The sequence below is a fragment of the Danio aesculapii genome, chromosome 12 (genome assembly GCF_903798145.1).
Source record: "Danio aesculapii chromosome 12, fDanAes4.1, whole genome shotgun sequence".
In the NCBI taxonomy this organism is placed as follows: domain Eukaryota; kingdom Metazoa; phylum Chordata; class Actinopteri; order Cypriniformes; family Danionidae; genus Danio; species Danio aesculapii.
The window spans coordinates 14,297,304-14,322,435 of record NC_079446.1 but is presented as its reverse complement, the minus strand read 5'-3'; the positions used below and the strand labels follow the sequence as shown (position 1 = coordinate 14,322,435).

The 25,132-nt window shown below is 36.8% G+C and overlaps 1 protein-coding gene across 1 annotated transcript in view; it reads left to right on the top strand.

Moving 5' to 3' along the window:
- Nucleotides 1-25,132, top strand: part of ccser2b (coiled-coil serine-rich protein 2b) — a 144,484-nt gene that overhangs the window by 38,235 nt on the left and 81,117 nt on the right. The window contains 3 exon segments of the mRNA XM_056469811.1: nt 2-588; nt 590-1,277; nt 3,174-3,358. Of these exon segments, the coding sequence (XP_056325786.1) occupies nt 2-588; nt 590-1,277; nt 3,174-3,358 (1,460 nt within the window).

The window sequence follows — 25,132 nt, the reverse complement described above, 5'->3', positions numbered from 1 at the left end:
CCTCCCCAAGGATCTGGACTCCCAGTTCCCTCCTATGAGTGTAAAGGTGGACCTGTAGGCAGACAGAATGGTTTAACACAAGTCCGATCCTTAAACTGGAGAAAGTGTGAAGAGGACACCGGAAATAATGTTGAATGCACTGGAAGCTTGGATGAGGAAACTAGTGTAGCTCCAGATACAGACTCCCCAGTAATGGTGACTAAAAAACTTTCCCCTGCCGCTGTAGTTAAATATAAGGGTGCAGTTTTGACAGCACAAAGTAGGAGTATACCACAGCCTACCAAAACCCGCATGACTACCCCCAAACACCTCTCCTCAGGTAACACTATATACAATGGCATGGCTACTCTGAATGGAGCCAGTAGTGGTAATGAACGCTCTTCAGGGTCTGGTCTTGGTCATGTTTCACAACAAAAAAGCTTGCAAAGCAAACTATCAGTGTCCAGTGACCGCATCAAGTCTACTTCTAAAGAGAGCATAGAGCGCTCTCAGAGTTTCACATTCTTTAAGAGGGGAGCATCTCATACTGATCCACCTATGACCAGGTCTTTTTCCTTTAATAAAGCTACTGATCTTGCTAACAAACTCTCCCAGACCTTTAGCACAATCTCCAGTGCCTAGATCACTCCTCAATCAGCCAAATTCAGTTTTATCCAAAGGGAAAGTAGATAAATTTGGCTTCGCAAGACCCTCTGTAACTGCTAGCAACCATTCGCCAGTAGCCTCAATAAAGAAGTCACTATTACCCAGCTTTTCAGGAAAAAAAACATCTGTGCTCAGTTATAAACTTACACGTCCATCATTCAACAAACATCCCCGTCCTGTTTTGCCTGCAACTGTCCCAAAAGAAGCAGAATTGGGTGAAGATGTCCAAAACCTTACACTGTCAGCAGAAACCAGTTCAGAACTAATCAACAACACTGAAAGTACTGAAACTACCCCAACTGAGAATGAGACTACACCAAACATGACTTCAATCGAAGTAAAGGAATTTGAGGTCAGCATGGGGAGCTCCTTGGAGATTTTTGAGGATATGTCACTATCATCGTCCTCCTCTGTGGAGCACAATGACAGTGAAGAGTACATGGATGACTTTGATAATCTTGGGAATGGAGGTGAGACCCTGTTTCTGCCTGTCCTCAAAGATGGATTGGACCACTTAGGACTGTGTGAAGATGAAAATGCCCTAATCACCAAGTGCAATGAGGACTCATCGATGACCAACCTGCATGCCTTCTTATCCGAAACTGTTGACTGGGAAGGGATGGGCCTCACAGGTGTGACCGAAAATTTCACTACACCTAAAAAACATATTTTTCCAGTTATCATTATTATTTGAATTTTTGTTAGACTGTCAAAACTCTAGTTTGTTGACTCACTTGCTGCGTCCAAATTCGCATACATATACTACACCCTAAAAGTATGTAGTTTTTTTGTGAAGGAAAAATGTATACTTTTGAGTGTGTAACAGAAGAGTATGCAAGCTTTGGGACATTCAACTTCCTCATTAACAGACCGTTGTGTTGATTAGTTATGAGCCCTGTCTATCATCTATTACATTATTCACATTTCTTTCATATTTATTTTCCTACCTTATTGGAGATTCAGCAGCAGGTTAATCTTCCATTCGCGAGTCTTTCATGCATAGAAATCTCCTCAGGTCTTTGGATATTTATGCATTCAGACATTATGTCCAAACACGGCTTTATATAAGTTCAGTATTGTTGTAAAGATGTTCCAATTTGCTAGATATTAATTAACAGTCATAAACATCTTTACCAAAGCCTCTCTACTTTACAGTTGGTCTAGCGTGTCCATTATGTTTGTAGTTTATTTACATTATTTGTATGAATTATTGTACTTAATTATGTGAATTAAGACACAGCAACTGTCTACACCACAGGTGTCAAACTCAGTTCTTGGAGGGCCATAGCTCTGCACAGCTTATTTCCAACCCTAATTAAACACACCTAATCAAACTAATTGAGGGCTTTAGGCTTGGTTGATATCTACAGGAATTGAGTTTGATAAATAAATGTATAAATAATTAAATAAATAATTACATGCATACCTGAATGTGTGGATACATAATGAAAGAAATTTATGTTAATGTTGGAATAAAAAGATTATAATGGTTACAGGGATAGTTCACCAAAAATATGTCATATCGGTTTCGGTTAGGGTTTGGTGAAAACAAACCAAACTGTTACACATTATTTCACGATACACTATTCCATTTGTTTCTGTACACAATCTTTATTTAGATTTTTATTAATCTTAATTTCTCACAATGCTACAGAAACCTTGTAATAACCTGCCACTACTTATTTCTCTGGATATTATATTTCATACATTATTATTTCATACTACTAAAATGTCAATAAAAGTGACTTTGTTAAACTGTAGAGTTGAATTTTAAACATTAAAAGATTGATTGACATCCCATAATGAAATTCACAACCGTTAATAAACCGAAAACTACACTGTAAAAATATGTTAAATAACAGTTTCCATATTTTGTGATTCACAAGTATTTTCCATTTATTTACAGTTGTGAATTGCATTAAGGGGCCTTGATCTCTGCTCTGTCGACCTTTGTTGTTAAAAATTCAACTCAGCAGTTTAACAAAGTGACTTTTATTAACATATTAGTAGTTTAAAATCATATAATGTATAATAAATAAGATAGAAAAATAAGTCTGTAAAATAACAGAAAATGTTTATTCCAGGTTTTTTGTACGACACTAACCGACAATATATCACTTTAAACTATTTAAAAAGGTCAATTAAAATCACTATTTTGAACTTTTTGAGGTTAAAAGTTGTTGAAAGAAAGATCAAGGTCTCATAATGCAATTCTAAAGCATAAATAAACGGAGAGAAAAAAACCCCCATCAATCACAAAATACTTAAAACTGCTAATTTATAGATATTTTTACAGTGTATGCAAAGGATATAGTTTATGTAGTCTTAGGTTTTGGTGGTTTATTAGAAGGCAGCATAATGTAACCCCTCTGAGACAGTGTTTTTATTCTGAATGTTGATTAAAATACCTTTTAAAAGGAGCATTTATAAAATACTTCCTGTAATTTAACTAGCAGTCCAAGCTGTCACTAAGATGTCTTAAAAATATCTCTGTCACATTCTTACCCAGCTTATTGTCTTTATTTCAGGTGGCAAAGATAGGTTTGAGCATGACTCGTCATCTCCTGTGGGCGATTTTCCTCATGGCTCATCTCTGGACCTGTCACCCTCAGACAGCTCTGGAGGGACTTACATGTGGGATGAAGAGGGGATGGAGGCACTTGGAGGCTCTGAACACCCATGTGGAAGCTTTGGCTCAGATCTTAACAGTATGGTGAGTTTAAAGCCTAATTAAATTATATCTATGTTTGTAAAGAGAGATGTTTTGCTCCTTAAGCAGGCCCAATTAGTTGTCTATTGACCTACTGCTGTGGATTAGAGAATTGACAATGCCCATGTTTGCAGCAGTTCAAAGCCAAGTGTAATTGTACCCCAAGTCTTCACCGGTGTTGGAAATAGAATTTTAAAAATTGTTTTATAATGTGCACACAAGGGCTGTATTTATTTAATAAATTAAAAAAGTTTTTATTTTGAAAGTCTTTTTTTATGAAATAATCCTAAAACAGAAATGAATAACAATATTGTGTTTCCACAATACTATGAAGCAAGGCTAAAAAAGCGCTGATAATTGTAAGATTCATTATTAGTTATTTTGTTCCAATAGTAACTGATCATAATAATATAGCTGCAAGCAGCAATTAAGGGTCCAAAGAGTTCAGAGCCAGAATGAGCAAAGCAGTCCAGAGGCAGAATAAGCAAAGCAGTCCAGAGGCCAATAGTCAAATTACCGGTTTGTAAACATTCAGGATGCGCGTGCATTGAGGTCACAGAAAAAAAAACGGGAGTGCTAGCATTTACAGCAAGGGAATGACATTTGATGCGGTACAGTGTTTGTTGTTGTATTAGAGATGTTATATTGATTACATATTATATATATTATTTACATAATGCTTTCAGCATATCATAATAGCTTGTCACGTTAAAGTGAGCGGCGTTCGTCTGACAGGTCCATTTGCGATAGCACCCTCCCAATGGATATTGGATAAGATGAAATGGCCAAGCTTCCAGCCTGATATATACAATGCATCTCATAAATCTCATTGAAACTCCAAGTGTTTTTACAAGAGAGAACTTAAAGGCCCACAAGTCTTTGGATGCCAACAATTTTGTTCTGTGTGGTCATGTACAAGAAATAATGTTCCATGATTACCAGATTCAAAACTTTGTAGTGCTAAAAACCGAGGTTTTGCCTAGCCAAAGACAAGGAAAGAAGATGGAACTGTACAAGGCCTGGGTAATAATCAACAGGCAAAACAACTGCATTCTGACATTCTGTACGGCAGGGTATGTGAACTTAGATTTTTACATTTCATTCTACGCATTCAGTGTCCGCAGTTTAATTAACCATATTTAACTGTTTTTGCTGAAATCATTGCTGCAATCAAAAACGAGTAATGTGTATGATTCAGCATAGCGTGAACTGACCTGATATGAAATGAGAACTGCAAAGTCGAGCATTTTTAATAGGGTCCTCATTCCATTCATCTCTTTTGATCGCTGTTAGCCAAAGACATCTGCCGTAGGCATTATAAACAGTGTGGTGTACGGTAAAATTTAAGTTTTCTGTTTTTGGACTTTCGATTTTGGCATCCTACCACACAACATGACATGTTTGCTATTGCAACCGGTCTTTTTTGCAACCACTTTGCGTGGTTGAACCCGTGTAATCATGTGTGACTTAGGTTGTTAATTCCCCTATAGCAACAAGGTTATTAAGGAGCATCGGACAAGGTGAAACAATGAGTTTTTGAATACATTTGAAGTACGTTATGGCCGACGGACAAAATGGCTGACCTGGGAAAATCAGCCATCATCTGACTCTGCAAGCTTCGCGGGATGTAAAGAGTAAATCATCATATAATGATTTCTGAAGGATCATGTGTCAATGAAGGCTTAAGTAATGATGATTAATCAGCTTTGAATCACAGAAATAAATTAAATTTGAAACTACATTCAATAATGAAACGGCTATTAAAAGAAGTAATATTTTACAATTTAACAGTTTTTTCAGCTCAAGTGAAGTCAAGTTGGCTTTATTATCATTTCAACAATATACAGTGCAGTACAGAGTGAAACGAAACAATGTTCCTCCAGGACCAAGGTGCTACATCAAACAACATAAATTGACAACACAACACAGGACTGTGCACTACTATAAAAATTTAGAAGAATGAAACAAGATAAGATAAACTAAAATAAAATAAATAAAAATAAGAGTAAGTGCGGTTTGTGCAACATTTAGTGCAAATTAGACAAGACAGGACAAGAAACAGTAACGTGACCAGTACATTAGGGATGTTGTGCAAATATTAGATCAGATATAAAAACTGTACATGTAAACATTTGTCATTAAGATAGAAGTGTTGTACAGAGCAGTGTAAAAATAGCAGTTGTGAAAATATTCCTGTCATTGTCTGTACATTTGTGTGTGTGTCTGTGTGTGTGTGCGCGTGCGTGCGTGCGTGTGCGTGTGTGTGTGTATGTGTGTGTGTGTGTATCAGTCCAGCTTTTTCATGTTTAGAAGTCTGATGTCTTGTGAAAAGAAAATGTTGCACAGTCTGGATGTGAGAGCCTGAATGCTTCTGTATTTCTTTCCAGACAGCAGCAGAATGAAGAGTGTGTGAGGAGTGTGTGTGGTCAGCCACAATACTGGTGGCTTTTTGGATGCAGTGTGTGGTGTAAATTACATGTTTTTTGACATGTTAATTTAAAATGATCAGGATGACTGTACAATTGTTTCCAAAAATAGAATCTGACACTAGTTTTACAAATATCGACCCATTGTTACTTAAAATGCTCTCACTATGAATCACTATACGTCATTGTAGTCATCATGTGTAGTTACTTCTTTCTTTCTAATTCTGAATTCAACTGCATTAAGGTGGCATTATGCTTTGATACTTTTGCTGAGTTCACACCAAACAGAATTAAGTAAAATTACGTTTATTTACTTGTGTAATTGTGTGTAAATTTATATTATATAGTAATTTATATTTATATAGTAATATTATTGACTAATATGAAATTGTTTGATTTATTTACAATACAGTTATATTTTCTGTCTATTTGTAAATATATTATGAGGGACTTGCATTGTTTACCAAATAATTAGATCTAGATGGATTTACATTGTAAATATTAAATAAAAGTTAAATTTTAAATTAAAAGCTATTCTTTTTATTTCATATATTAAGTTTTTAGTTATGATACTCCCAAAATAATTCTGCATAAATCCACAGATTATTTACAAATTTCTCAGCTGAAATAGCAAAAAATGTCTGCAGATTCTGTCTGGCCCTAGTTATCACCTTGCGATGAGAATGAAATCTGTGATGTGATGGAATTCACCTCAATTGCATCTACTGCGCAAGTTCAAATAATTGAACTCAACCGAAAAACATCCCATGAGTAAACTAGGGCTAGTGACACAGTGTTTTGTGTTTCATGTGAACGTAGCATTAGAATGCACTGACCATGCATGCTTAAACTTATTATCATAGTAGGGCTTTATGATACTGAAAAACATTACAGTATTGTGTTTTTCTGCAAAATATATTGAAATATGTATACACTTTCAACATAATTTGAATAGCTCTATTTGGAAAGAATTTAGCATTTGTATATTGTTTAAGATGATTCTATATGGGAGTGCATTGGCATAAAATACTGTATAATAAACAATCAACAACCATAGATAAATACAACAGAGCAACAGTATTCAGGTACAGTTATTGAAAAGCCAAATGTAAAATGGTACTGCATAGTCTTGATTGTATAAATAATTGTATAAAATTAATAGTTATTAAATTTAGAAATTGTACGATTTCTTATTTACATTTACATTTAGTCATTTAGCAGACGCTTTTATCCAAAGCAACTTACAATGAGGACAAGGAAGCAATTTACACAACTATAAGAGCAGCAGTGAACAAGTGCTATAGACAAGTTTCAGGTGTGTAAAGTCTAAGAAGCTAAGCATTAGTACATTTTTTTTTTTTTTTTTTTTGAGAGCGAGAGAGAGAGAGAGAGTACAGTTAGTGGTATAGCCAGAGAGGCAGTTGCAGATTAGGAATGAAAGTGGAAACTAAACAGTTGAGTTTTTAGTCGTTTCTTGAAGACAGCAAGTGACTCTGCTGTTCTGATGTAGTTAGGGAGTTCATTCCACCAACTGGGCAGATTGAATGAGTTCGGGAAAGTGATTTCTTCCCTCTTCGGGATGGAACAACAAGGCGACGTTCATTTACAGAACGCAAGTTTCTGGAGGGCACATACATCTGCAGAAGTGAGAGCAGATACGGAGGAGCAAAGCCAGAGGTCGCTTTGTAAGCAAACATCAGAGCTTTGAATTTGACGCGAGCAGCAACTGGCAGCCAGTGCAAACAGGTGAGTAGCGGAGTGACATGTGCTCTTTTGGGCTCATCAAAGACCACTCGTGCTGCTGCGTTCTGAAGCAGCTGAAGAGGTTTGATAGAATTAGCTGGAAGCCCAGCTAGTAGAGAGTTGCAATAGTCCAGTTTGGAGAGAACAAGAGCTTGAACAATGAGTTGAGCTGTATGTTCAGATAGGAAGGGTCGGACCTTTCTGATGTTATAAGGTGCGAATCTGCAAGATCGTGCAATTCTAGAAATGTGGTCAGAGAAGTTTAGTTGGTCATCAATCGTTACTCCAAGGCTTTTTACCATTTTGAATGCAGTGATGGTTGCTCCATCCATCTGGATTGAAAAGTTATGGTGAAGAGTCGGGTTGGCAGAAACTTCAAGCATTTCTGTTTTCGTGAGGTTAAGCTGAAGATGATGATCTTTCATCCAGTGTGAAATGTTTGACAGGCAGGCTGAAATGCGAGCTGGAACCAAGGGATCATCAGGGTGAAAAGAGAGGTATAGCTGGGTATCATCAGCATAGCAGTGGTAGGAAAATCCATGTTTCTGGATGACTGTTCCTAAAGATGCCGTGTAGATAGAGAAGAGAAGTGGCCCAAGAACAGAGCCCTGAGGTACCCCAGTGTTTAGATGCTGTAGGTTGGACACCTCTCCCCTCCAAGACACCCTGAATGACCTGTCCGAGAGGTAAGAACTGAACCATTGAATAACAGTGCCTGCGACGCCCAGTGACTCAAGCGTAGATAGCAGGATCTGGTGGTTTACAGTGTCAAAAGCAGCTGATAAATCCAGCAAGATGAGGACAGATGATTTAGAGTCTGCTTTAGCCAGTCTGAGATCCTCCACGACCGAGAGCAGGGCAGTCTCAGTTGAGTGGCCTTTCTTAAAGCCAGATTGCTTGTTGTCCATGAGGTTGTTTTGAGTAAGAAAGTCCAGGACTTGATTGAACACTACTTTCTCCAAAATCTTGGCCATGAATGGAAGCAGGGATAAAGGTCGGTAGTTTTCAAGTAGCATTTGATCCAGGTTGGGTTTGTTTAGCAGTGGGGTTACCCTAGCCTGCTTAAATGAAGTAGGGAATAGACCAGAGTCAAGAGATGTGTTAATTATGTGAGTCAGTGTTGGTATGACTGCAGGCGAAATGGCTTGCAAGAGATGAGAGGGAATGGGATCAAGCGGACAGGTGGTTGCATGGCTTGATAGCATGAGATTGGACACCTCAGACTCAGAGAGCTGGGAAAAAGAGGTGAGTGTGTGTGGTGTTGGTGGTGTATCTTGTGTGTTTGTTGTAGGTGCAGCAAATTGAGCACTGATTTTTACAGTTTTGGTGCAAAAGAATGTAGCAAAGTCATCAGTAGTGAGTGTGGAGGATGCAGGTGGAGGAGCAGGATAGAGGAGGGAGGAAAATGTTTTAAAAAGTAAGCGAGGATTGGTGGCACTGTTGACTTTCTGACAGAAGTATGTCTGCTTTGCAGAAGTAACCTCAGCCAAGAAAGAAGACAGAAGAGTTTGGTATGTTATGAGCTTTTCAGGATTTTTAGTTTTTCGCCAAATTCTCTCAGTTTTGAGCGATGCTCACGGAGAACATCAGAGAGCCAGGGTGCAGGAGGACTGGCCCGGGATGTAAGAGGACATAGTCTGTCTAGACATGATGCTAGCGTGGAGCAGAGTGTATCAGTGGCACTTTTCGTATCAAGTGCAGAGAGTTTGCAAGATGGAGGAAGAGAGTTTGAAACAATGGTGAATAGTCTATTGGGTGAGAGAGAGCGTAGGTTTCTGCGACAGGCAACTAGAGTTGGAGTGTGTGGCGGCTCAGGAGTAATGTGGATGTTGAGAGAGAGAAGGAAATGATCCGATGTTTGTAGTGGAGTTACTAGTGTTTGATCAGTGAGGCAATGTCGAGTGTAAATAAGGCCTAGCTGATTACCTGATTTGTGAGTAGCAGAAGTAGGTGCTCTTTTGAGGTCAAAAGATGCAAGCAGAGTCTGGAAGTCAGCAGCTTGAGGTCTTTCAATGTGGATGTTGAAGTCACCTAGCACCAACAAGGGAGTGCCATAATCAGAAAAAGATGAGAGAAGAACATCCAGTTCATCTAAGAAGTGGCCTAATGTACCCGGTGGGCGGTAGATGACAACCACATTTATGCGGAAGGGGTGGATAATGGTGACTGCATGGAATTCAAAGGAGCTGATTTTTGGGAGGGACGGTCTCTGAGTGAATTTCCATTCTTTGGAAATCAGTAGTCCAGTCCCACCCCCTCTCCCTGTCTGACGAGGAGTGTGGGAAAGAGAGAAACTAGTAGAAAGAGCTGCATGTGTTGCAGTGTCCTCCGGTCTCAACCAGGTCTCAGTTAATGCCATGAGATTAAAGTCAGAATGAGTGGCTATGGAGGTAATACAATCTGCCTTGTTAACAGCAGATTGACAATTCCAGAGGCCCACGGAGAGAGAGAGTTGTGAAATAGAAGATACATGAATTGATCGAAGGTTGTGAGAGTTGCGCCTGCAGCGTACCTCCCGTGCTCTGCGAGTGTTAGTAACAACAGGAATTAGTAAACACATAATAAAAGTGCAAGGAAAACAATAATCAGTGCAGAGATAAAGTAAAATAATAAAGTAAATAGTACTCAAGTGCTTTGTCGGTGTCTTTGCTCGGTAGAGTCGCACAGGTAGAGTCGATGGTCTTTACTCTCGTCGGTCTTCACACGAGGCTGCCGCGACCGCTGCCGCGGTGAGACTAGCTGCTTATATACACCCCTGAGCGCTTTGCTGATTGAGCTCAGCTGGACACACCTCGAGAGTAAAAACACCCGAAACTGCAGTGGCGGGGCGCGAAAAAACGTCCTGCTCGGCACAGAAGCTCTTGCAGTAATAAAGGAAACAGTGGCTAAAACTTTATAGTACTAAACACAGATAGCTGAAAACAATTTTAAATGTCCAACAACCATACACAACCAGCTGAAAACAAGTCTAAGTGTTCTCTAACCAAACACAGCAACTGAAAACAGGTCTAAATGTACTTACTCGGTGTTGCTCTCGATGCTAAAGTGCTTCTCCTGCTAGCTAAACCTACTGTGTTCAAATATATAGTCTTTACCTGGCGTTTGGACACGCCTCCAAAGTAAAAAAACACCCGAAACTGCAGCAGCGGGGCGCAAAAAAACGTCCGGCTCGGCACACAAGCTCTTACAGTAACAAAGGAAACAGTGGCTAAAACTTTCTAGTACTAAACACAGATAGCTGAAAACAATTTTAAATGTCCAACAACCATACATAACCAGCTGAAAACAAGTCTAAGTGTTCTCTAACCAAACACAGCAACTGAAAACAGGTCTAAATGTACTTACTCTGTGTTGCTCTTGATGCTAAAGTGCTTCTCCTGCACTGCTCCTGCACTGCTTATGCCTGAATGCTTTTAAAACCCTCATACTGTGCCTCAAAAACACATGAAAAAGATAAACTTTCACTCCATTATGCTTAATCTCTGCAATGACTCCACAAATCTTGTGTTCTGAACTTTAGCTCTTGGTCAAATATAATCCAGACTCAAAATTCCACATCATGTGATGTGACATATATGATGATATACTTTGCATCGTTACTTTTTTGAACCCAACTGAACCCAATTTCAACTAAACTCAGACCACATTTTACAAGTAGTCTTGGTTTTAATTAGGTGTCTGCATGGCAGCTTTTACATTACCATTTTCATGCGATTTACTAACATTTACTAAAAGGAGAAGAACCCACAAAATGTCTATATTGCAACAGTAATCCAATAGGGCTGAGCGATTTGGGGAAAATATGTAATTTTTATTTTGTTTCTTTTTTATTCTTTTGGCAGATATTTAGTTTTGTAGTCAGTCAATAATCTTTATTGTAACTTCTTACTGCTAAAATGCAGTGAGTGTTAGTTAAAAAAGGAACTGAAAAGATATTAACTCCAACATTTGTTCAAATTTGTTTGTAAATATTCAGAAATTAAAACTCATTTTTCGCTAGAGAAAACAGTAAGCACATTTAAAATGACCTTACTTCAACTTAGGGAGACAGTGTCACTTATTATACAAACAAAAAGTTTATAATTATAAAAATACAAAATACTCTGCAAACTAACATGGCTTTCTGTAGCTTATATTGTCTAAAAACAATATAATTATCACAGATGCTACACAAAATATCACGACATTCAACGTACAGCTGTAGTACTGGAAAACGGCAAAAATATTTGTAAGGCAGAAGTGTATATCTCCTATCCAGCATTTGTATGAGGTTTTTAAAATCCCTCTTTGGTCACTGCATTAAAAAGCACCATGTCTTTAGCGAGGGAGTGAGTTATGGCATTAGTTATCTCCTAGTGCCTTTGCGTTGTTTTTTAGAGGGTGTAATAGCCACAAACAACTCTGAAATTGTACTTTGCTGTTGCTTGCTACTAGATTGAGTGTCACTGGCACAACTTTTAAGTGACTTTTTAGCAAAATGCTACTTATATAGCCAGCTGTGGTGCTTTTTAAGGTGCTGGTTGTTGTATTTCCTCATGCTGTGGCAACAATTCTGTGACAGCTCTTACAAATGACCTGTTTTTGTTCGGTGTCTGTGACTTTAAAACCAAGATATTCCCATATTACGTAATGTTTTTCTTTGATATTAATAAGTCCATTAATGCTTCTGAAGTGGCAGACGCCATCATCCCACTTGTTCACACTTTCCTGTTTGTTTGTTTTTATTATGAGCATTCCGCATAGTTCAGTTGCGAAATTTTGATTGGGCATAACACAAGTATGATCACTTAAATAGCTAGTAAGACTGTCACACACAGACGGCAGTCACACATTTGCTCTGGGTGGGGGAAATTAAATATTATATATATTTCATATCACTGTCTCTTGCGATTAGCTAATCACAATGTTTCAAATCGCGATTGTGATTTGATTTTGATTAATCGAAGAGCCCTAGAATCCAAACTGTTAAACTATACATTTGGAATGTGCTGTTTTTAATGTTATCAGATGATATTTATCTGGAGAAACTTTAACCCTCTATGGCATGAATTTTTGATTTAGGAGGAAAAAAATATTTCACCCTCATCAAACTCCTGGAGGGCCGTAGCCCTGCAGAGTTTAGTTCCAACCCATTCTTCAACACACTTACCTGTAGGCAGGGGCGTAGCACCAAATTCTGGGCCCTGTACCCTCTCAATGTCAGTGGGCCCCCTACACATTTTTTTTAAATTATTTGAATATAAACATGCACAAATAGTGTTTTAATCTATAATCAAATCAGATTATAATAATGACTGGTTCTTTCATTCACCACCAAATTGATGCATTTGGCCTACTTGTGCTCAAATACCTTTAAACCGTAGGCTACATCGGGTTTGTGTACTGACATTTTGATCCATGATACTGATGCAAGTTTTGATTTAAAAACATTTATTTTTGAACAGGAGAACACGAGACAACTGTACCCTCAGAAACAAATCAAATAAGCTAAGCCTGCCATAATACAAATCGTCAAGTATCAAAAAATAAATAAAAGTCAAATGAGATGTAATCTACATCCCAGTAAATCCCCACTGACGAGTCTTTTTGTTTGCAAAATCAGTGATGAGATCTGTAAAGTCCAACTGTTTGGCTAATTGGCTTTCAATTGACAGAATGGCAAGGCTGTTTAGTCTATCCTGGCCCATTGTTGATCTCAAATCAATATTACCTGTGTGCACTTGAGAACACAGTGATATTGGTAGGCACATTTACATGTGCAGAAATATAGGTGGATAATTTATTAAGGAGTTTGAGAATATAGCAAACATTAAGCAATAGTAGGGCTAGTAACTTTACATTGTGCTGACACTTTTTCCACCACTCCACTCTCTCAGTATACATTCTCATTCCCACGGAGTCAGCTCTGCTGTCTTCCGTAGGCAATAGCACTTAGCACACACACTGAATCAAAAGGCTTACTTATTTAAGGTAAACAACTCACAATTAGGAAGCAAGGGGGGATCTCACCTTGGGTTTCCTCATTTCTGCTCTCAGTCTCAGCCTCATCTCCAGAAGAGCAGCCAGGACTGGCCAGTGCTGCTACTGCTGGTGTGTCGGAACCACTGGTTGTTTCTGAAACTGGTTAATGTTGGCAACCTGACGTTAGCTGGCCTGGCCCATAATTTACTTACAGCAACAAGCAGCCTGGTTGACAAACTAAGCTAAAGATTTAACATTAGCATACATACATTACAGGGCTCGAAATTAACTTTTTTACTTGGTAGCACTGGTGCTCCCAACTTCAAAAAGTTAGGAGCATCCCAAAAAGCACCCATTTTCTTTTTAGTTATGCGCCGATCTTGATTCTTAATGGCCGATTTTGATTAGCACACGTACATCTCGGAGATGTCTATTTGACGTCTGCATTCACATCTGCAAGACATCTACAAGACGTTTCCTATCAGATGTGAAATAGACTTCTATTAGACATCTTTAAGATGTTTGCGATTCAGAATGTGTGTAAAACTGACATCATACAGACGTCTGCCAGATGTTTGTATACAGCAGGTGCTTTCCAGATCAAGAGATCTTTAACAGACATCTTGCAGACGTATAAAGACACAAAATATCTAATACAATGGCATTTCAACCTTTATACCATTAAAAGGGATAAATCAAGTATATAATTAGTATTACTTAATTGTTTAGATTTTTAAAAGGCAAATTAACTTCTTTCACATTTACACATGGATCGATAATTGCAATAATTTGACCATAAACAGCTGAAAAAAAATTATTGGAAATAAAAATTCATTCTCTGTCACAAGGGAGCGCTTTAGGAGCGCTGAAATATTACGGTTTCCCTAGTAATGACTGTACACAAATCAGCATTATATGCGACCAAAATGGTCGCAATTTCGAGCCCTGCATTAGCAGCAGCTGTCTGGAGTTGACTATGTTAACTTTAATTAGATGTAGTTTCATAACAAGCAAACTCAGTTCACCTTTTGAAAAGAAAGCAGTCATCAGCTGCTTCCCCTCATTCTGCCTCCTTTCTTTTTCCTTCCTGTCTTTCTTTTTTTGAAAGCCCGATTTGGGCGTCTATGGGCGGACTAAACCATTTTGGGGTGGGTGGGGGGGGTAATCAATATATTTTGAAATAAATAATGACATTGACATCAATTGGAGGGGCCAATTAATTCGAAGTAGGCTACAAAAAAAAAATAATAATAAAAAATTGGTGGGATTTCAAAGGGCCCTCTCCCTAGACGGGGCCCTGAGTAGTCAGGTCCACTTTTCCCCCCACTACCACGCCCATGCCTGTAGGTTTAAAACAAGCCTAAGGAACCCAATTAGTTTAATCAGGGTTTAGGGCTTTTTACCTAGTTTAATTTGCATCTTTGAATGGAAATAACGCTAATGTGACTTGCTGTCAGAAAGAATGAACAGAACTTCTCAATCTTGTTCTTTACCTCCATAATGTTTGAACATCCATTTCCTGAGTAATAGTATACAGTAAAGCACAAAATATACAGTTAGGTCCATAAATATTTTGGACAATTCTAACATTTTTGGCTCTATACACCAACACAATGGATGGTAAAATTTAAATGAAACAAACAAGATGTGCTTTAACTGCAGACTGTCAGCTTTAATTTGAGGGTATTTACATCCAAATCAGGTGAACAGTGTAGGAATTACAACAGTTTGCATATGTGCCCCCTATTTGTTAAGGGACCATAAGTAATCGGACAATTGGCTTCCAAGCTGTTCCATGGCCAGGTGTGTGTTATTCCCTCATTATTCCAATTACAATGAGCAGATAAAAGGTCCAGAGTTCATTTCAAGTGTGCTATTTTCATTTGGAATCTGATACTGTCAACCCTCAAGATGAGATCCAAAGAGTTGTCACTATCAGTCAAGCAAGCTGTCCTTAGGCTGAAAAAACAAAACAAACCCATCAGAGAGATAGCAAAAACATTAGGCATGTCCAAAAAAATAGTTTGGAACATTCTTACAAAGAAAGAACGCACCACTGAGCTCAGCAACATCAAAAGACCCAGAAGACCATGGAAACAACTGTGGTGGATGACCGAAGAATTATTTCCATGTTGAAGAAAACACCCTTCACAACAGTTGGCCAGATCAAGAACACAGTCCCGTAGGTAGGAGTATGTGTGTCAAAGTCAACACTCAAGATAAGACTACACCAGAGTGAATACAAAGGGTTCACCACAAGATGTAAACCATTGGTGAGCCTCAAAAACAGGAAGGCCAGATTAGAGTTCTAAAAAAGCCTTCACAGTGCTGGAACAACATCCTATGGACAGATGAGACCAAGATCAACTTGTACCAGAGTGATGGAAAGAGAAGAGAATAGAGAAGGAAAGTCACTGCTCATGATCCTGAGCAGTGAAGCATGATGGTAGTAGTCACATGGCGTTGGCATGTATAGGTGACATGTCACGTTGACAGTATGGGAAACTGGTTCTCTTGTATTTATTGATGATGTTACTGCTGACAAAAGCAGCAGGATGAATTCTGGTGTTTCAGACAATTTTTTTTGCTCATATTCAGCCAAATGCTTCAGAACTCATTGGATGGCACTTCACAGTGCAAATGGAGAATGACCCAAAGCACACTGCAAAAGCAACCAAAAAGTTTTTGAAGGGAAAGAATTGAAATGTTATGCAATGGCCAAGTCAATCATCTGACCTGAATCTGACTGAGCATGTATTTCCCTTGCTAAAGACAAAACTGATGGGAAAATTCTCCAAGAACAAGGAGGAACTGAGGACAGTTGCCTGTGTTTTACAACCCTATAACTTACAAATTAAACGCATAAGGGGCACGGACAATGTGTTTGCTGACTGTTTGTTTGTCTCGAGCTCATTCTGTGTGATGTGATTGTTAGAGTGGGTGAGTTTCTTGTTTGGTGGTGGTGTTGTTGTGTCTTTTCTAATCCATAAATGCTTTCAGGATCCAGTTTGCTGGAGGAGAGAAGATGGGGCAGGGATATGCCAAACTGTAGCTTTACTTAACGTACTTTTTCATCCCAAAGAATTTTTGTTAGCTGTACTAGTGTTTAGAAGGGAAAATAGAAGAAAGAGGGTCTGACATTGAAGAGAATATATATATATATATATGTATGTATATATATATATATATATATATATATATATATATATATATATATATATATATATATATATATATATATATATATATATATATATATATATGTATATATATATGTGTATATATATGTATATATATGTATATATATATATATATGTTTGTGGCATAAATTTTGTTTCTCTTTTTTGGGGGGGAGGTGTTAGGTCCCATGTGGACCTGTTTGTTGTGGTTGTTTTTTGTGATTTGCAGAACTTGCATGATTGCTGTTTGGTGGGTGGGTCATCTCACCTGAGACACATTATGTGGTGCCTATAAAGAATCCAACATTTGATATGATAGGAGAGCTCAATTAGCCGGACCCTACTGCCTGGCTTTTTTGATTTATTTTAGTTTGTTTTGGATAATGAGCTCAGTTTACTACCAAACACATGCATTTCAACACTGACTTACATTTATAGTGACTTTGATTGGTTTAAATACTTTGATTAATTATGTTTTTTGTTAATAAATCATTTCTCTTTTCAATTTACCTGGTCCGTATTGCCTCTCTAATGTTACAATTTTGAGCCAGTTGTAACACCTGGCAGAGCACCACCAGGAATGAACTCAGCGTCTGGTGATGTCTATGCGTTCCAGACTTCAGGCTGTAATTAACTGCAAAGGATTTGCAACCAAGTATTAAAAAGTGAAAGTTTGATTTATGATTATTCTGTCCAATTACTTTTGGACCCTTAACAAGTAGGAGGCACATATGCAAACTGTTGTAATTCCTACAGTGTTCACCAGATTTGGATGTAACATATGTTTTGGACCCTCAAATTAAAGCTGACAGTCTGCAGTTAAAGCACATCTTGTATGTTTAATTTCAAATCCATTGTGTTGGTGTATAGAGCCAAAAATGTTAGAATTGTGTTGATGTCCAAATATTTATTGACCTAACTATATATATTGGTGATAACTATACATTTCTGCACATTTTCATTAATGGGATGTTATTGTTTTAACAAAAGTGGTCTAACTGCACAATGTTGCCCTGAGGCAACAAATTAAAAACTACCATTTTAGTAATATAGATAACAAAAAGTGACTTTCTTAATCAAATATGCTTCTTCACATATCATACATATTTTTAATATAAAGATATTTAAACTTAAATATTTAAAAAAGTGAAATCTATCTTACATTCTGCTAGCAGTGTGCTCAAGCAGGCTATGGTCCCAAAAATGGCTGTTTTACCCCTAGAAGAAAGGTCAAACCCACACCCTCCTCAAATTTATTTGGTAAATAACTTATTAGACTTATTCTGATAGTTTATTAAAAATTTTAAACATTTTTGCCTGAGGACAACACCATGCCATAGAGAGTTAAAGGAAATATTTTCGAAAACGGTTTAATTTTTATCAAAAGTAAACCTTAAAAACTGATTTAGATTTTTATATTGTGTATTATTTATTGCTGTTCAGGTCTTATTATTGTTATAATTTTTATTATTGTATAAAATTTGTACATTTGATCTGGTTTTGCCATGAAATAGCCAGAGCTGCTATAGCAGTTCATTCAAATCTCTTTCTCTCTCTCATGCGATCTAAGCTTTGTTTTGAACTAAACTACCTTGAAGGCTCTTTTACCTATATTTTGTCTGGACAACTGTCTATGATCTTGTTTTGAAACTCCTAAAATACACTGTACTTGCCTTTTTATGTGTTCTATGATTAATATTTAAATTCTGATTTGATGGGATTTAGTGTGGTTAAAGTGGTCTGTCTTGTGTTCATAGCCCAGAGGCTGACTGGATAAGGCTTTCAGCTTGAGTTATTGAAGGCTTTGTCTCTGATTTTGCGTCGTAATACTGAGAGCACTCCAAACTGGCTCCTGCTGATAGTCATTTGTCTTTCCCTTGAAAGGAGGTGATCAGATTGTCAGCTTCATGGCAGTTAGGAAATAGTGAGGTGAAATCAAAGTCAAGTGAGAGGATGACTAGGCATTTACGGTTAAAGCACTAGGCTTCATCCGCCCTTGGTTCAATGATATCATTGTAAAGTGTCATAAGCTCAAACTGAAACATGCCTTTTCCAATTATGATATTTATTTCACTTTAAGTTAAGAAAGACTTTAAATCACGCAATTACAAGAAATATATATTTTTTAAATGTATTTTGTTATGGATGTTCCATGTATTATATTATATAAACAACAGTTACATATTTCTATGGTTGCTTGTGATTATTTAGTGAATTATTGTAAAACATCTTCCTGAATAACATCAGATGTTTATATTTAGCTCTGATGAAATAGAACCTTCCACTGTAAGTGCTTGGAGTTAGGGAGACATCTAGTGGATGTGTACTTTCATAGTTTGTATGTAGACTTTTTTTGGCATATTTTGCATTGTAGTTTACATTGCCAGATTTGCACAATTGCAAGCTAATTTAAAATTCTTAACCGCTTACCACTAGAAAAAACTTCAAAAAAACAAAAACAAAACTACAGCATCAAGGTGTATACTGTGCATTTGGTGTTCATAGTGACTAGTGACTAAAATTAAAATTATGTTATTATTTTTACCCTCATGTCGTTCCAAACCCCTGAGGCTTTTTTTCATCTTAAGATGAAAAACAAATATCTAAAAAAGATATTTTAGGTGAAATCTGAGAGCTCCCTCATCCTACACTGACAGAAAGGTTCCCAACTCAAGTCTAGAAATTTACCAAAAATTATCCTCAAATATGCCTTCACTGGATCAATCATAATTATCAAGCTACAAGAATATTTTTTTTGCACACAAAATCAAAAAACCATCACGCTTGATTGTGTCTCTGATGTTATTAAATTTGAAATATCATAATGACATAAGTATCCATAACCTTTTTTGTTAATCTTTTAATTTAGTTTAAGTGCATCCCATTTTTTCTGGAGCATCTTTGAGATATCTTCTTACTTTGATTTGGGTAATTTTCAGTAATTTGAAAAGACAAACTTGCCCATTTATGATGTAACAGCTGAAAATGGGTATTAAAGTGATACTGGGAAATGTAATTAAGAATTCTGTCATTATTTACTCACCCTTTGCTTGTTTCGAACCTTTATTTTCCATTTTCTGTTGAACACTAATTTTGAAGGCCGACAAAACTACCTGCCAAAAGTCTGGTCGCCCATCCAAGTTTTAGGAACAACAAAAAATAACCTGACTTCAAGTTAATCATTTGGTATCAGAAAATCATTTGGCCTCTAGATTATGCTTATTTTACCAAAATAAAATATGATCATGTCTTGATTATAAATTATTTCATGGTCATGGTGCTGTGAAATACGAATTAAAATTGTGTATGACTCCTATAAGCTTGGATGACTACATTCTCAATAATGTTCATATCTGGTGACTGGGCTGGCCAATACTGGAGCACCTTGACCTTCTTTGCTTTCAGGAACTTTGATGTGGAGGCTGAAGTATGAGGAGCGCTATCCTGCTTACGAATTTGCCTCCCCCTGTGGTTTGTAATGTAATGGGCAGCACAAATGTCTTGATACATCTGGCTGTGTATGTTGCCATCCACTCTGCAGATCTCTCGCACACTACCATACTACTGAATGTAACCCCAAACCATGATTTTTTTTCACCAAACTTGACTGATTTCTATGAGAATCTTGGGTCCATGCAGGTTCTGATAGGTCTTCTGCAGTATTTGTGATGATTGGGATGCAGTTCAACAAATTTTTCATCTGAAAAATCTACCTTCTGCCACATTTCCAAATGATCAACTAGACGTCAAGTTATTATTTCTTGCTCTTACAACTGGGTATAATAATACAACACCACCAACAACAAAAAGCTGCACTGTATGAAAACAAACGCCCCTCAAACTTTATAGTTAAAAATAAGGTAGGATTGTAAATTAAATAAAAAAAAAAAGTATGATAAATTACAGTCATACATAAAAGTTTTGAAGTACAAACATCTACACAATGTAGCTTTATTGCACAGACAAAAACAAAACCACGTGTGGACGAGAAATTCCTATGACAAACCGATGCTCATCACAAACAACTTTTCTCGCTAGCAGAGATATACAGAATAGAATACTAATATATAAAAGGTGGTCAGTGTCATTTACATGACTGCTAAATATCATCATGGTGACACACATAAAATTAAATTCATGCAATAAACACTATTTATCAACATTAGATGTAACAATGTAAAATTGTTATGTAAATAACTCATGAGAACAAAATGTCAACAAAAAAACATAAAAAGTGAAGTGTCATGCAGGGAATTTGGGGAAAGTGATTTTATGATTTATAGAAAGTGAATAAGGAAACTACCTGTTAATCTGGTTACATATTTTTACCTTTATTGTAGCATTTTTTTTTTACGGTTTACAGCGCGTGATGTAATGTCAAAATAACTTGATATAGTCCACAGGAACACGATTGTGTCAAATCAAATGTCTGGAATCATCTTCAGAACAACCTGTACTTTTCCTAGAGCGAGCAGCAAGAGGAGAGAGAGAGAAAAAAAAAACATCACCACAACATTCAACAATCTGGGCTCTAAAGAAGGATGGCCAAATGGTAGCTCTCTTCAGTGAAGACAAATGAAAGCCTCTTTAGAATCATGTTGCATAATGTTTTGCTTCTGTTTATTTTGGTTTTGATTCAGTGTTGTGGATGGACATTCATGCTCCATGTTGTGAGAGCACAGGTTGAGTGTTCATCCAGTCACTGTGCATGTTTTTATCACTTATATTTCATTGGCCATGTGTTCTTGATGCACAAAATGGGGATTAGGGGTGGGCAGACTGATCCTAAATTATTGATATTTTCGATACTGTGGCAATGTATCAAAAGGATCGTCCTTAAATAGAAGTATCGATTTTTCTTTTATTTTTCTTAATGAGTGATTTTAGAACATCTTAATAATGATAGTGCAGCATAATATACAGTACAAATAGTTACTTAAATAGGGAAAAGAATGGGAGCTATAATATTCTTCATACACATACACACCCAGTGCAGGTTTTAAACTCAAGCGATCATCATGACTGAATGTAAAAAAGAAGTAAAATTTGGTGTTATTTTACTCCAGTTATTAATGACAAGGCTACTTGTGCCACTTGTCACAAAACAGTACGCCACTGATCAGTCAAAGAAAAACAGGCTCAAATGGTGAATCAACAGTCATAAAAACATTAAAGGGGAGAAACATAATTTTTTTAAAGGTTTGAGCAATGTGTTATTTTTTGTTATATATGGTGTTATATAGACAATTTTTGTTTAATAATGTTCTTTAATTTAAATGTAAAAAAGGAATTATGTCTATTGTATTTAATATAAAACTAAAGGTGATTTAACAAAACATTATAAAATTACTATAATAATTATATCTATATTAAATAATACTATAAAATATTCCATTGAAGTTTCGGTATCGGTATCCATACCGACGATACTTGTTTTAAAATACTTGGTATCGGATCACTCATAAATCCCTCCGTAAGCTTCAGTTGGTCCAGAACTCAGCTGCCCATTCTTCTCATCACATCACCCCTATCCTGCAGCAGCATTTTTGAATTGATTTAAAAATTTTGTGTTAACATTCAACACCTTCCACAATCTCACCCCTCCTTATTTGTCTGCCCTTATCCACATTGCTGCTCCCTCTCGCACCCTGAGATCCCTCCACTTGTCTGTTCCCTATGCTCGTCTATCGTCCATGGGCAATAGCATTCAGCCGCTCTGCTCCCCGGCTTTGGAACTCACTACCACCTGTTATCAGAAACATTAACTCCCTCACATTATTCAGATCAAAACTCAAAACCCACCTATTTAAGATGGCTTTTAAATTGTACCTGCACTATTGTTGTGTGTATTTTTTATATATATTTTTTTGTTGTTTTATTGCTCTTGTTTTATTGTACAGTGTCCTTGAGTTGCCAGAAAGGCGCCTTTAAATAAAATGTATTATTATTATTATTATTATCGGAAAGAAAATGACTGGTTTCACCCTTCTCTATGGGAGAAATTTAGGAAGTTTTAAAGTTTCAGTCTGGTTGGCTGAATTGTACAGTTTCTTGAAACATGTCTCATGTTCTTTCATGTGATATCAAGTAATAATTTGTAAGTAATACAACTTATTTGTTTAAAAACCTAATTTTATTTATTATTTTTAATAAATTAGGTAACACTTTATTTTGATGGTCCATTTGAGTATTAGTAGACTGTCTGCTTAATATCTGTTGATACTGCTCCTTTAACAGACATTTAACTGACCATAAGAAACATTGCAAGTACATGTCAACTTACACTAACCCTAACCCTTACCCCAACACCAACCTAACAGTCTACTTATAGTCTAATGAGAATTAGTTGCAATGTAACTTAAACTCAACAAACGGACTTTCAAAATAAAGTGTGAATATAAATTATTTTCTTCACGTGGTATTTGGAAATAAGTACATGCAAGTTGAGAATGGCTGTTTGTAATGCATAGAGAGCCATCTGCTGTTAAAACTAAACTCAGAGTCAAGTAAAGAGAGAATAGCGTTGAATTTTGAAGATCACAGAGCTCTTAAACAATTTTTTTCACGGTTCTAATAAGATTTTTTAATGCATCATTGGCAATATTCATTCATTCATTTTCTTTTCAGCTTAGTCCCTTTATTATTCAGGAATCGCCACAGTGGACTGAACCGCCAACTTATCCAGCACATGTTTAATGCAGCGGATGCCCTTATAGCTGCAACCCATAACTGGGAAACACCCATACACTCTCATTTACACACATTGACTACGGACAATTTAGCTTACCCAATTCACCTACTGTATAGCGCATGTCTTTGGACTGTGGGGTAAACCGGAGCACCCGGAGGAAACCCACGCCAACATGGGGAGAATATGTAAAGTCCACACCTATTAGCAAGGTAATTATTATAAAATTTTAAGCAGTGCCAGTGGGCTTTGGATTGTGGGCTAATTAGTTTGTTACCTCGGATTTAATTCATTTGGGTATTAATCAAACAGTTCAGGACATACAACATGGGTTCATGCAAATGTCCATGATTGTGGTTTGGAGGCAGAATATAAAGTAATGTTGGTGTCCTTGGAGTTGCAGTCAACATACTGTGGAAAGGCCACAACCTTGAGAACATCTTATGGCAACGTCTCCAGGTAGTCATTTGAGAACCAAACCAAAAATGTGAAACTCTAGATATATCATTTTGTAAAAATGTTGCCACAAACCATTTGTTCCAAACTTAGACTTGTATGCTACATATGTTTATATACATTCATAGTTAATATAGTTAAATCAAAACTAAAAAAGTAAATTAAATTGTTTATTGAACAAAGAAACGTCCTTGAAACAACTGAAAACAACTCATCAAATTATGCATAGTCATTTCTAAGGATTTCACCATCAGGTTTTTTTTCGCTCGGGTCCGAATCAGAGTCATTTGATTTTGAGTATGTGCTGATACCGAAACCCGATCCTTCTATAATACATTAAAAAAGAATAAAGAAGAGCGAAGAAACAGATCCAGAATGTTCCATATTTTTTATTTAATTTACCTTATTTTAATATTCAACAACTCTGTTAACATACAGAGCACTTCTGTAAAGTAGCTTAAACAATCAAGTAATAAGTAACATACATTATTCACTTTTGGATTTTAGTAAGTCTAATATAAAAACAAATAGCACCTCAACTTAAAATACCCAGCAGGCAATCCCAAGTTTTCATATCCCACAGTTTGCTATGGCAATGTTGTCGTCATCAAATTTATAATACCTTCAGACTGCAGACATAGTCACACATTCCGTTTCAAGCTGCTTCCGTGTTCTACTTCGCCAGCATTTAACTAATTGTGTCTCTGCAAAAAAGTGATGTCATGCTGCATGCGTTGCTGTTTCTGTGTGAAGTCAAGAAAGAGGTCTAACTCTGTGCCACCTCCGATCGAGTCTGAAATCGCATGATCGGGCCCAAAGCAGCAAATATATTAAAATAAATCATGTTTTAATCTAACACTATTTTTAAATCATTAATGTGTCACATATACAAATATGTAAGCAAATACAATGCTTGTACTGGAAAACGTTACCTGTAATTAACCTAATTACACTCAACCCATTAAGACCATGCTTCATTTAGCCTGAGAACAGCATTACTTTCTGGTCCACCTGCTAGACCAACAGTATATCAACACTAACAGCACTGTACTGGCCTGAAGTAGCATGGATTCTCTTCTAGCAGCAATCACAAACATTATTCAGACATTTTATCAAAAAATCCAATGACTTTATTGAGTGTACAGTCAAAACTGCTAAAATGTTAATTAATTTCTGGCACATTCTATTAACATTTCCACAAAGTGTGTTTGTATGTTCACTGAAGTAACAAGAAACATTGATTTAAACAGATGTTAACTAGCATTTACACACACACACACACACACACACACATACACACACACACACACACACACACACACGC